The sequence below is a fragment of a genome, unplaced genomic scaffold (assembly GCF_019419815.1).
Source record: "Pyrus x bretschneideri cultivar Hongxiangsu unplaced genomic scaffold, Pyrus_bretschneideri_v1 Contig21, whole genome shotgun sequence".
NCBI lineage: Eukaryota > Viridiplantae > Streptophyta > Magnoliopsida > Rosales > Rosaceae > Pyrus > Pyrus x bretschneideri.
In genome coordinates this window covers 5,553,999-5,567,496 of record NW_025999513.1, presented here as the reverse complement: position 1 = coordinate 5,567,496, position 13,498 = coordinate 5,553,999, and the positions used below count along the sequence as shown (strand labels likewise).

Sequence of the window (13,498 nt, the reverse complement as noted above, 5' to 3'; positions counted from 1 at the left end):
ATGTATTTAGTCCTAAAAACATGCATCAAACATGATTTTTTCTTTTTTTTTTTTCGGACGAAGCATCGAACAAAATGAATATTAAAATTACTAACAAACCCATTAACTTAAGAGTTTTCTACATATAAATCCTTTAAAACAATAGTAGAATAATAATTCAAACTCAATTACCATTGAGATATATGACACTTAACTAATTACTTGTGTTTATTAGTTTCGTGGCCGATCCACGAAACTTCCTGCTCATGATTAGAATTATTAATAAAAGATTACTACGTAAAAATCATCTCAACGAAAAATCTATAACATATGAGAGTGTTTAGTCACCGAATTGTACGAAAACAGATTGTTGAAATCTACAAAAGTACTACAAACTATCTATCTATTTGCTACAGTTTATTGACTAAATGACCTTAATTTTAATTATTTTTTGCAAATATAATATTTCTAGAGTGTTTTATGGTATCAATGGACTACTTTCTAGGCAGCGTAAGAAATAATAAACTGAAATTTATTTCCATCCGAAAAATGTTCATTCTACGCCTACATTCTTTATTTCACTCCATTTTAATCTAACTCCAAACGTGAAGAACAAAACAAATGGACATGTTCAAATACCACCTCGTAAGATGTTTAATCCGAGAGTCAAATACAATAGCACCAGAACGCAAATTCAACTAGCTCAAGAACTTGCTTGGCTCTTCCGTTTTTCGACATTGAACTGAACATCCACGAGGTTGGTTATGCCAGCAGTTATCTTTTGACCTATTTTTACTGGGCCAACACCTTGGGGAGTGCCTGCGCAAGCAGTACCAAACCATAATTAGCTTCATGTCGAAAAAATACTCGCATGTCTCCTAGACGCGGAGGAAGTGGGGTTGGATGGAAACCTTAGGTACAGATAAAAATTTCATACCTGTTAGTATTACATCTCCTTCGAGAAGTGTCATAATGGAACTTATGTGGCTGATGAGAAACGGGAGTTTAAATATCATGTCCTTGGTTGAGCCTTTCTGCCTCAATTCTCCATCTACCTGCGGTGAAGCGAATTAATTTGAACGCATTAGAAGTGGCCAATACAATAATCATGCCAATACTAGAGCTCGTGAAAGCAAAGGAAGCACTAAGAACCTTCAGCCACAACTCTATATCATCCGGGTTTGGCACCATTTCCTTGGGCAGCTGCATGAAGTTTGGAGATCAAATGGTTAAATATGCTTAAAAATATAGATAGTCATAGTGATTGAATTATTTGCATTATAACTCTGGTGAAATTATAAGTTTACAACTAATATCCATGCCTCTACAGAGCATCCCATATCAAATAGGTCTTAACTGGGAAAAATAACCCCATGTTCTCCCTCAACTACCTTATAATAAACTGGACAAGTTAATCTGGGAAGCTTTAGTTGGCGTGGCAACAGAGCCAAGCACGGTTAAATTTGCGATACTCATCCTCACCCCCATCTCTAAACAAGCTTTCTTTTTTAAAATTAAGTTCCGTTCTATAGTGATAAATGTCAGCATAAATAATCAATATAGCCCATATAACACACCCTCATCGCCCCATTGGTCTGAAATTATTTTCACATTAGCTACCTCACAATGAACATACAATAGAAAATCACCCGTAACAAAGAGAAAAGCATCAAAGATAAGCAATGCAATTCTTACTGCGGAACTGATTGGTGTGAAGGTGTCCTGCCCCTTAGCTATGGTCCATGGAAGACCTGCAGACTGTAAAAGGAAATAACATACATTTACAACGATAACAACATTGTACCGGCATCTCCAGTTATCCGCATATACAAATCTTTATATTCAAATTGGACAGGAAGTAAAAGGACCACGCTTTAACTTTAGGTATCCTAAAATAGAGCACAAGTTTAGAACTTGAACCGTTCCGTTCTTATTCTTCATGAGATCAGGCCACAATAGTGACTACTGGACTTTTTCGCAGTTTACATCACAGGTACCTCTCGGTTTATAAAGTTGTTCATCTAATGTTTATTTTCCTCTGAGAAACATCACTTGTATTGATCCTTACGTATGAGCTAAATTAACACACATCTCACATCGAACATCTAGATAAAACGAGAAACGAAAAGTCTTATATGCACGATAACTCATTCATCAGAAACCAACATACATTTGCAGTAGCTGTTTAAATTAAAACATATTGATTATCATGAATTGCAGCATTAACATTCTAATTAGAAACTTCTTGTCATAAAATGAACATTTCACTACCGTGTTTGATCACATTAAACAATCCGATTTTCGATAATTACCTTAGCAGAAGCTTGAATTTCTCTGGCAGTCATATCCAGAGCAAGTGCATAACCTTAAACCATCCGATTTTCGCCAATCAGATTTAAACTCAAAATTAAATCATTAACAGCAGCATTATTAACTGATTAATTAACAAATAACAGTAACAAAAATTACAAATTTACCGGCGACGTAATCCATGGCTGTGGATTGCGGAACATCGCGAGCTTTCTGGGAGATTATCACCGCCAGCTCTACCTCATGGTCCAACGACAACAGAGGGTGAGGGACTTCGATCGTGCCGCCGTTCTTCAAGTAAGACGACGTCGGTTTGAGGAAAAGCACGGGCTCCTTCACAAATCACAATAAATCAGAATTGAGAGAGAGAGGGGAAGAGGAGAGAGAAAGAGGGTGGACCTTGGGGACGGCGTTGCCGAGTTCTTTGGCGTGGGCGGCGTAGTTTCTGCCGACTCCGACGATCTTAGTGCCCGCTTGCAAAAGCTTCTCTAACGCCGTCGCTGCCATCTCCAAAGTTTCAGTCCTTGATTCCGGCTACGATTTCCAACTGAAATGTTTCCCGCACGGAGTTGTCGTATCCTGAACTTTGTAATTTGTTAATTATTTTGTCGAATCATTTCATGAACTTTATTGATTTTTATTAGTATTTGGAATTTTGCAGCTAAAATATCATATTTTAATGTCGTAATCCAAATTACAATTTTCTCTTTTTTTTTTTAATTAGGGAACAATTTTGCTTTGTTACTACATCAGTTGTCATTACATTTTAAATGTCGAGATATGTACAGGAAAGAGATCAAATCACGCATATTTAATAATGATAAATGCGGTAAATGATATTCGAGAACACTTTAGAATGATGAGCAAAAATGCACTATTTAATCGTACGTGTATTGACCTTTTGATTTCATTATGGAACAAAGTGGAGAGAATTGGATTGAAAGTGGAGAGAATTTGATTCACAATCCAACAAACACATGTCACAATATGAATTACGAAACACTTTGTTGCGATAGGTCCATATGAATTATGTTAAGACAAATATGCATAACTTCTTACCGTTAATAAAATACAACCCTATATGCATCAACAGTTAAAATCTTGTACAAGCAAGTAGGCAACTGAGAGCAGATGAACAAAAAGGGAAAGGAAAATCCATCCAATTTTTTCTACAACATTTATCAAAGTATTACACTGGGTAACTTGAGTAATAAACAACAATGTTTCAATGTAAGCTCAAACTGTTTCACTTTGTTCCTTGTCAATAGCAAGGGGCATAAAACTAGGGGCAGTAGGAGTTTCCTGACTGCGTCCGCTACCGGAATGGAGTCGCTGACATTCTGCCTTGCCAGATTCCTCGTCTCCAGATTGACGATGCGACCTGAACTCAAAGGAACTACATGTCAGAATGCTTTGTTACTGCCTATTGCTACCTGAGTCTGAGAAATCATTACCGTTGGCGAAAGTTGGAATGTTGGCTGCCAAGCAAAGGGCTTGAACAAACACCGGTGTCTGCATTTGCTGGTAGATTTGTCCTCAACTACACATGAATCGGCACAGCATTGCATTACCAAAGAGGTGATCTAAAAGTGTTCCGGAGTAAAAAATGCGCCATGTTATATCATATGATACATATCATACTTACCGTTCCTTTGCGCAAACTAGGTGCGCTTGCCTGCTCTGGTGCCCTAGTGGCTTTGTTTCTTCTTTCATGTACAAGGTGAGCTGCACATTTGCATGTGAAAAATAGTAGCACTGCTCCGAGGAAAAACACTATAGTGGATTCGATGACAATAGCTGACCCCAAGCCTGCATTCCTCACAATAAACAGAAGCACTTCGGCTATTTCAAGACCTAAATTGATTTTTGTTTGGAGCTGTATGACCCAAGACAGAAGCACTTTGGCTATAAGTTACTGACATACATGCATTACCACTTACCGTGAGCCACAAGCGAACTCATTGGCCTTCGCCTTATTAGATTAACGGAAGCCTCAGCCTGTAAAGGCACCGATATCTTATCATCACAATTAAAATAGCATCCGTAGTTTCCCATGTCATTCAATTTCACTGTCAAGATTGCATCCTGTTCTCCTCCCTGTACAAGAAATGTGATGAATCAACAGACGATGCTGTAAATTAGATGCAATGAAATCAAAGCGAAGAACCCAACTCACATGATAAAAGAGCTGTCGCATCACAGCGTTGCAGTCATTAAATGTTCCTTGAAATCTAACTCCCTTAGCTCTCACCATGAAATGTTTTGAGATGCTGACATATGTCTGAAGAGGTAGCCACTGATAACTATTCTTGAGCTTCAGTTCGGTTGTGGAGATGAGCTCAGCTGGTAGGCTGGTTGCCAAATATCCGTCATTAACTTCCACGGAAAAGGTGACTCTGAAAAGGGACTCGTTACCTGAAAGATTATGGGGCAAAGAACAAACATATTGATATCCTCTAAAACTCAGAGATTGAAGTCGTCATCTACCCTACTTTGAATTCGACCAGAGCCATACCAGGGAACGCAAGAAGATCTGGATCACCGATGCAGAACTCAAACTTGTCTTTTTCTCTGTTGTATATCGGTGACTTGTCTTCATTACTTTTCAAAATAATGTATTCAGGAGCATGAATAAATGGAGGATCGTTAATAGGTTCCACAAAAACTGGAACATCCAATTTATTTATTCCATTCCTGTTTCTCGTAGACACTCGAATTGTATCATAGCCACAAAAGTTCTCGTTCCTGACTCGAGGGAAATGGAGGATAAAAAATGATGTTACTCAATGAAGGAGGCCAATTATAAGAAGCAAAAGCAGATAGATGAATAGTACCCGAAGTATTGAATTGACTGAAGGGCAAAATTAATTACTTCCACACAGCCTACTATAATCAAACCCTTTGCATCTCCATCTGATGTGTATACAGAAAGTCCTGTCCAAACTGGCTCCCAGAATTGCACTACCATAGGAGACAGAATGACTGTCCCAGATTGCGCAGTGAGATTCACAGAGATGTTCTCCATCGCATCCGAATACCTTATCTCAAACCCGCGGAAACCACTGCAAATAGTCGAATTTATAATTATACAGAAGCATATATGAAAATTGAAGTGTTATAGATTAATAGTACGTTACCCGAATCTGGGACTAATCTCGTCTTCAGTTGCTTGTAGTTCGCTTGGAAAAGAAACAAATTGGGGCGGGATAGTGAGAACATATATGTTTACAGCAGCAGTAGCAAGATTTCCGTTTATATCAGACATTGTGTACACAAAAGAATCATTGCCGTAATAGTCTTTACGAGGCGTGTAGCGGAGTAGTCTTCCATACTCAAGAAGGGAACCACGATCTGGCTGACAAATATAAACCAGTCAAATTTCCAGGCAAATTGAAATCCTTTAAAAGGGTAGGTGGTGTTCACGTGCATACGCCTGCTTGTGATCACTGATCAGTAGCAGTTCCACTTTTGTAAAGAAGAGAGAGTAGTGAAACAATGGTTTGAAAACCTTCACTTTGTATTGTACCTTTGAGTATTCAACAACACTTGCATTATTTCCAGCAAAGTAGTCGTTTGCTAAAACATCAAAAGCGATTGACTCATCCTCCCAGACAGATATTGTATCAATGTAGGCTCTGGGAAAATATTCGCCTGCAAATAAATCAGTCCATGAAAGTAAAATTAATACCACCAACAGTGCTTGGCTATAAAGTATAAACATCAATCGATGACAGCATGCTTGCACAGTATCGATCCATAACACGAGTAGAAAAATCAAATCCCATTTAATTGATACAACAAAAGAAAATAGAGCTACTCTTACACAACTTCTTGTTTTTCAAACTTACTGCTGTAGACATTGATCCCGAAGGGGCAGGGAGAGATGCGTTTGCCGTTAAATGAAGCACATATCTCATAACTACCAACATTCTCAGCCAGATATTGAACGGTGTATGAGCCATCATTGTTATCCACAAACATGGAATTTGAAAAGCCAGAACTGTTAACTGAAGCAATCTCTAGTTTCAGCCTAGATTGTTGTGACAAGACAGGATTATAAAATGAATCCACGAGCTGCACTAATACTTCATTGTTAATCATCTTCGGCACCTTGGGAGAAAATTTGACGACTTCTGAGAGTGATGTGTTAACCTTTCCTGCAGAAAAGTTAGGAATTCATTCATCAGAAATCAAATAAGAGAGGCTGAAACAGTATGATAGTTCATGCAATGACGAATAAAACTTGTAGCGAACTTCTCAAGATCATATAGTTTCTTCTAGATTTCCAGATCAAGTTGTGCTTCCTTAACATGATGGTCATGAAAACTAGAGAAAATATCAGGTGAATATACCTCCTTTTACTTCCATTGTAAACGGATGACCGCCATTGAGTAGAATATTTCCACAAAATACGTAGATGTTATAGATCCCACTCTTGGTGGGTGTATACACCACATTGAAAGCAGTTACCAGGGCGCTGAAGCTCCCAACAGACTAAATTCAGAAACATTGTACCTCAAAAATTAGAATACAAAAGCTTAAAGAAGTAATACAAAATATGTGTACGTAATACTATGTATATGTTGATGCATGTTTTTGTGTATATATACACGGATACTTCTTACAGAATTTATTGGGTCCATAGATGGTGATGGAGCGATTTCTATCTGGCTGGTTGCACCATATCTTAACGCTCGAGCAGGTCCACTCCCTAACTTAGAGATATAAACTTTGTAAGTTTATAACCAAAAAGTTTATCATAGGAAACAGCTCAAAAATTGCTAGCTACCATTTATACCATTGATGGTTTGCATAGGAAATATGCTTGACTGCACATTATAGGAGTCATTTTCCCTTACAATTTGTACTTCGAGCCGTTCTATTTCAACGGGAGAGGGATATTGAAAAGCATCATTCAGATAAACTGAAAACTCTGCTAGTACTCCAGCAGTAGAGCTGTTTAAACCAGATCCATTGACAACGCTGTTTGTCCCGTTGCAATAACCTATCCAAATGTAAGCAAGAGAGAGGCGTGTGAATGGAAGTGGAAGCAGCAACAGCAATAGGTTATTCATAACTGGATTAACCACCTACAGGGCCTTACCGACAAAGACAGTATAAGCATATGGCATATTAGAGATACTCTTATAATGCTTCATATCGGATATAGTGAGCAAGAAGTTCCCCGGTTCTAGATTGCTAAAGGAAAACAACTGAATTCCAGCCACCACTTCTTCAAAGTGCAAATCTGCAACAGGTATAGACAAATTTGTCTCTACCTCTACAACTTCAGCATCAAATGCATACAGACCAGGAACAAGGTTCCCATATCGATCTTGCTGATGTATAAAGATTTCCATCTTCGAATATAACTGCCATGCATTTGGTTCAAAATTCCATTTCACCGCACAATTGGAAACTTCTAGTGGTCCTGCTATAGGCCAGGGAAAATAACTCCGAAGCTCAGAATCAACAAATGGAAAGACGTAACAACTAAGAAGAATGCATCGGTGAAGTGTAAAATAGTAACATAATCGACCAATTTATTCTGCAGGCAGATGGGAGCTTCATCGTTTCCGCTATAAACCTAAATGTAACTGCTTAAATCACAAATTAGAGAAATTCTAGCTCAAGTTTTGTACATGGTGTAAGCATACACTATAAATGTATAACTATTGCTACGAAACACCACCTGGGTTCACCTTAAGCGGTAGGGGAGAGCCATTCAAGGTCTGATTACCATCTCCCACGTACAACAAGAGATCTCCGGCTTTCACCACAATGAACTCCAAGATGATATAACCGAAATCATTCCAACCCAAATGCGTGATGTCTGGCATGTTCGCTATGGAACCATTTGCATAGACTGCAGACACTGTAAAATTATGTAATCTTGGATCTTCATTGTTTTTGGAGACATTGTTTCCAAACGCGTCCTTTGGAAGTATCATTACCCTAGCTTTAGTCCCTGCTTCGAATTCATTGTTGAAACCCATCCACGAAGCAACACACGAAGACGGGTATATTTGCCCTTCAATCGAAAAATAGGTAAAATCCATCATGTATCAGAGAACACTTGGCAAGAAAATCAGCAGTCCAATTCTTTTAGTGAAATTAAAAATAAAAAATAAATAAATAAAAAACCTGGATGAACTTGAAAATGCAGAGAAGAATCAAACACTTTGTAGCGATCCTCGTTGATCATAACGTTAAATGCCCCGGCGGTTATGGCAGTAAAGAAGAGTTTCCAACTGCTAGGGTCTCCTTCAAAATCCGAAAGAACACCCGACACGAAAGAGCAATTCCCGGGCTTCCCATTCACTGTAAGAGTAGGTTTAAACTTGTTCTTGTCGAGCTTGTCAAAGTTGTTCAGCGCTCTGATTCTTATGGTTGCAATGTCGCCGGCTCGGAAGGTGTCATTGTCATCCATCCAACTGAAAGTGAACTCCGGCATCGCTGCTTCGTCTGAAACAAATTCGAACAAGGAAAGGCGAAAAGAGAGAGCCAAGAGGGATATGAGTAAGTGCATTTCGACTGCCATGAGAGAAAGCCGAGAGGTTTTGGAATTCTGCAGAGAAAAAGTTTGTATTTCCGAAGGGAAGCTGATCAAGTAATTTTGTCCGTTTGATACTTCTAGAGCGGTTGGTGACGGTTGAAAACGGTTTATATAGTGGCGCGGATGTTCCTCCTTCTTTTTATCCACTTAAATTCTGAACACAATATTTGGGTTCTCTCTTTTTCTCCCCCTCCATTTTTCACTTTCTTTTCTTTATGTCCCCCACTAATTTTTTGTTTATTATACTTTCTTTTTCATACAAAAGAACTCGTGCTACCACACCTAATTGATCGATGACCGTTATCTTTGGGTTCAATTTTATGTATAGACGCTCAGTGCAGACACGTAAAACGGTTGAATTTGATCAAACCGCTTAAACTAAATAACTGAGAACTGTTCTGCTTACTTGTAACTTTACGTAGAAACATACTCGTTTCGCAAACGAAGCAAGAGAACTTAATCAACTTATTACGAAAAGAAAATATCAAGTCTACATGTGAATTATTTATATATATATATAAAAAAAAAAAAAAAAGGGGGCCAACTTCTCTTCAGCCGGCTGTCTTGCTTGTAAACAGCCTTGAAATCGAACTATGCAAAGGCAACAGTGAATTCAGTCAATTGGGAAGAGCATGTTTTCAAGCAGCGAGGCCATCGACGACCAGTTATCTATCTCATACGCAACATGAGCAGCTCTGGATTCTCTATATATTGTTTCCACTCGTTGCAGAACCTGGCAACAGTTGCTCCATCCAGCACTCTGTGATCTGCGCCTATATTGACCTGAGAAACAAAATTGTTATATTTAGACGGCCAACTATTTCATCATAGCATCCTAGAAAAAAGGCCCAATGCGCATGTCCATGGGGATTTGTAAGGGTAAGGGCACTGGCATGCAGTGATTTGGTAATTTGTATGGAAGTAATATGTAGATTTAACCTTTTCAATTGGTTTTATTGGAAAAACAAAAGGAACACTCACCGTCATAACTGAGACAGGATATACACCTCCGTCATCCGCAAATCGCGGAACCTTTTGAATTCGCCCAATTGCAATAATGGCAACCTCAGGCAAGTTCAGAAGAGGCGAACCATATTTCCCACCGATTGCTCCAATGTTGCTTAAGGTTATTGTTCCACCAGATATCTCTTCAGGCTTGAGCTTGTTTTCCAATGCCAATTGTTGTAACCGTGAAAGTTCCTTTGTTATCTGCACACATGGAACATATAAGTAATAAAAGCATATGTCATTCTTTCACCTGAGTAGGTAGAAATAATTGTAAATATCTTAGAATCGTAAAGTTCAACATGCAACCGAGAAATTGTTCTCCAAATCTTGAATCTCATGCAAACAAACCAAGAAGTGTATACATATTCAGACACACAGTGTAAGCCACAGTTGAGAGGTGACATAGAACTAACCTCCAAAATGGAAAGAGATTGAACGTTCTTTATGATTGGCACAACTAGACCATATGGAGTAGCCATGGCAATTCCGATATTGTGCGAACCTATAACAATTTCCATTTTGTTAAGTCAAAACCCCACTTCAAGACAAAATTAATACTAGCAAGTTTTCCATGTCACTAATAAAAGACTAAGCCAAAGTAGAAACATTGCTGCAGCCAACGGATGATAATTGCCATGGAGTGTACAAACCTTTGAGGATGACCTCGAGTGACTCTTCATTGAAGCTACTATTCATCAACGGATATTTGCTCATGGCCACTGAGAGAGTCTTTATCAATAATGGAAGAAAAGTGTGCTTGACATTGGAATCGGTGTTATTACTTTGGAAAGAATTTTTCAGCTCCACAAGTGCATCACACTTTATGTCCTCAACATAATGAAAATGTGGAACTTTTGCAGCCATGCTCATTGACGTAACCATTCTTCGCTGGAATCCCCTGAAATAACACATTTTAATTAATTCACGGCATACTTCACTTCGTCTTGAATAAGACCACTAAAAACAAATGTTCTCTATGAAATTCTAGTATTACGTGACATAAGTTCCAGCCATGGATCATACAAATGATTCATTAATGAACAAAGGAGGTATTCCAAGTTCATGTTTGCATGCTATATTACCTCAGGGCAACTGTCGTATCCTCATAATTCCATCCCGATTCAGCTGATGTATGTGCACAAGTCTCTTTTCTTCCCAAAGCTTTCTCAGGACTAGCACTCAAGGAGGCAGAAGGAACTTCAACGATTCCCTTCTGGGCAGCATATTTAAGGACATCTTCTCGTAACACTCTCCCATCTTTACCGGTTCCAGAGACTTCATTTATATCTATATCATATTGCTTTGCAAGGCTCCGAACAGGAGGTGTAGACAAAACTCCGCCTATGTTATGTGTGTTAAGCTCAGAATCTAGTGACTTAGTGATTTCCAAATTCTCAAATATCTGCTTTGGAACGTGAGATTCCTCGACGGCCATTTTTAAAAGAATTTCTCCAACCTAAGATTTAATTGAAACTTTAAATCATAAGTAAGAGTTTGAATACGATTAAAACCAGAATGAGCTAATCCACACGAGAGAAATGATATGCTGTTACCAAATTTCTAAAGGAAAAATTCCCGTTACTAGTTCAATTTCTAAAGGGCAATTATTGTCCACTAACTCTCTTACATATGCGGACTTCTCCACAAATCCTCAAACCATAGGTTGTAAGGTGTAATAGTATTCTGACCTTGACGATGTCACCAGGAATGTAGAGAAGCTGAGAAACTTTCCCTTGATAACGGCTTGTTATCTCGATGGTTGCTTTGTCACTTTGAACTTCACAAAGTGGCTGAAATTCGTCAACTTGATCCCCCTGCCAAAATCACAAATTAAACCTCAAATTCCACATTCTCTTCGAAACAACCTAATATCATATACTCATACTAAATGACACTCCCATTGTATGCAAAATGAAGACCGTCAATGTGGCTGTTCAGGCCTGCGAAAACTTCCCATTCAAATCTGACAAACCTTGCACAAATACGTGGATCAACAACATAAATGTATACAAATGCATGTGCAATTATATTGTACAGGATACGTTTATGCGAAAGGTAGAAGGAATAACAGACCTCCTGCACAAACCATTTGAGTAGCTCGCATTCGGCAATGCCTTCTCCGGTTTGCGCCAACGGTACATCAACCATACCATTACCATTAACCCCTGCTGCAACATCAGCCACTGCCTCACTTGAAAACCACCTCCCATTCACATTACACGCAATTCTACGCTAAAAATTCACAATTTGCAAAATAAATAAATAACCATACAGATTACGAACAAATTTACCAAAAAAATAGTTGAAAAGAACCATCTTTGAATGTAAATTTAAACAATTTCCACAATTTTGATTACTAACCAATCATTTAATCAGAACCAAGATTAATTAGCAAGCGAAAGAGACTTACAATGGATACCTGATCGGCCAAGCACAACCGGGTGGAAGCGGCAGTAGAGAACGCAACGAGATCGGAAGAGGAGACTCGAAACGGAGAGTGGTGGGAAGAATGCACCGCCGCCGGCGACTGAGCTGAAGAGGTGTACGGACAGAGCCACCGGCCACCGTTGACCAAAGCCCGCTTATGCCAGAGCCGCCTTGCGTTCATCATACTTTCTGGATTTTAAAAATTACTATAATTCCGAAGTAAAAATTATCGGAGTGAGCTCTCTACCTACGAGTGACTCTATATATTCATGTTCTGCTGTTTCTGAATTTGGCTCTTTGATTTTAGTTTAAATTAATTTAATATAACATAAATTAATTATGATTGGTTGGGATGGTTGCTGCATCAGCAGATAAGCTTTGCAATCGGCCATGCCATTTGGTCTTTTCAAGCTCTGCGAAGTGCAGGATAAACATCGCTCGACGGCTGACGCATTCGCGTGCATTTCTGATTCACTTCGATTTGCCACTTTTGTTTGTTTATTTGTTTGTTTTCTGGCGAAGGCCCAAGAGGGGAGGACCCAGTGAATGAATCCACAAAGCCCAAGACAGAACAACAAAGAAGCCCAATCTAACACTGGATGAGTACCATTACCAGCCAACAATGTGTATGGACTTGTAACGAATTACCAAGACTGTGTGTCAGTCTAGCCTAGCCAGTCTAGGGGTGGGTACGATGCAGTTTGGCTCGGTTTCACACCTAAATTACGGGTCAACCACCATCTCCTCTCCTTGCTTTAATTTTTTTCCAATTTTTTTCTCAAATCTAAATCTTCCTTCTTTGAAAGGGAGGAGAAACAACATAGAAATCATGTTATAATTCAAAGATGTGAAGAGTGTCGGGTGTAAAAAATAAAAATGAAAACATAAAATGTTTATTGTACCTAAGAGAGTGCGAGATGTGAGGATATTATAAGAATCTATGTGAGGTGTATTAAGATAAATTTTAACTGAAAAAAGCAAATATGAAATGTATTAAATATGTGAAGTATATTCAACAATATGTGAATGTTAATAAAACAAGCTTTAGTAAGTTATACCAACTCTTTGTTAGCTCTACGCATTTTCTCTACCCCTTCTCACCCTGAAAAGTTGGGGGCATCACGTATTTATTATGCCAATACTCAAAAACAATGAGGTGTGAGAGTAGTTGCAGTATCCTGTTGTGGATCCGCAAGTGTTACGTCCGGTTACATTTTG

At 38.7% G+C, this 13,498-nt stretch overlaps 3 protein-coding genes across 5 annotated transcripts; all 3 read right to left on the bottom strand.

The window, feature by feature from the left end:
* Window positions 1-497: 497 nt before the first annotated feature.
* On the bottom strand, window positions 498-2,919 carry LOC125477326 (probable acylpyruvase FAHD1, mitochondrial). Its single transcript, XM_048584294.1, has 7 exons — window positions 2,689-2,919; window positions 2,457-2,622; window positions 2,292-2,344; window positions 1,675-1,737; window positions 1,132-1,182; window positions 917-1,034; window positions 498-798 (listed from the first exon to the last, which is right to left on the bottom strand). Exons 1-7 carry the CDS (start codon window positions 2,794-2,796, stop codon window positions 683-685), a joined length of 675 nt encoding a protein of 224 aa, XP_048440251.1. The 5' UTR covers window positions 2,797-2,919; the 3' UTR covers window positions 498-682.
* A 516-nt stretch (window positions 2,920-3,435) lies between these two features.
* LOC125477424 (protein GAMETE EXPRESSED 2) lies at window positions 3,436-9,146 on the bottom strand. 2 transcript variants are annotated; one of them, XM_048584510.1, is made up of 16 exons: window positions 8,434-9,146; window positions 7,982-8,320; window positions 7,394-7,720; window positions 7,088-7,294; window positions 6,915-7,000; window positions 6,642-6,783; window positions 6,138-6,446; window positions 5,816-5,940; window positions 5,427-5,644; window positions 5,124-5,351; window positions 4,805-5,034; window positions 4,466-4,704; window positions 4,230-4,386; window positions 3,935-4,098; window positions 3,744-3,829; window positions 3,436-3,670 (listed from the first exon to the last, which is right to left on the bottom strand). In XM_048584510.1, exons 1-16 carry the CDS (start codon window positions 8,828-8,830, stop codon window positions 3,526-3,528), a joined length of 3,399 nt encoding a protein of 1,132 aa, XP_048440467.1. In that variant the 5' UTR covers window positions 8,831-9,146; the 3' UTR covers window positions 3,436-3,525. The 2 variants fall into 2 exon arrangements, with proteins under 2 accessions (XP_048440467.1, XP_048440468.1); XM_048584511.1 differs by lacking the exon at window positions 8,434-9,146 and having other exon boundaries at window positions 7,992-8,124.
* A 139-nt stretch (window positions 9,147-9,285) lies between these two features.
* Window positions 9,286-12,476, bottom strand: LOC103943684 (lipoamide acyltransferase component of branched-chain alpha-keto acid dehydrogenase complex, mitochondrial). Of its 2 annotated transcripts, none has more exons than XM_048584512.1 (8): window positions 12,264-12,476; window positions 11,927-12,085; window positions 11,542-11,667; window positions 10,936-11,309; window positions 10,504-10,751; window positions 10,267-10,355; window positions 9,827-10,054; window positions 9,286-9,628 (listed from the first exon to the last, which is right to left on the bottom strand). In XM_048584512.1, the coding sequence occupies exons 1-8, from the start codon at window positions 12,462-12,464 to the stop codon at window positions 9,515-9,517; spliced, it is 1,539 nt and encodes a 512-aa protein (XP_048440469.1). In that variant the 5' UTR covers window positions 12,465-12,476; the 3' UTR covers window positions 9,286-9,514. The 2 variants fall into 2 exon arrangements, with proteins under 2 accessions (XP_048440469.1, XP_048440470.1); XM_048584513.1 differs by having other exon boundaries at window positions 12,273-12,476.
* Between the last annotated feature and the right edge of the window lie 1,022 nt (window positions 12,477-13,498).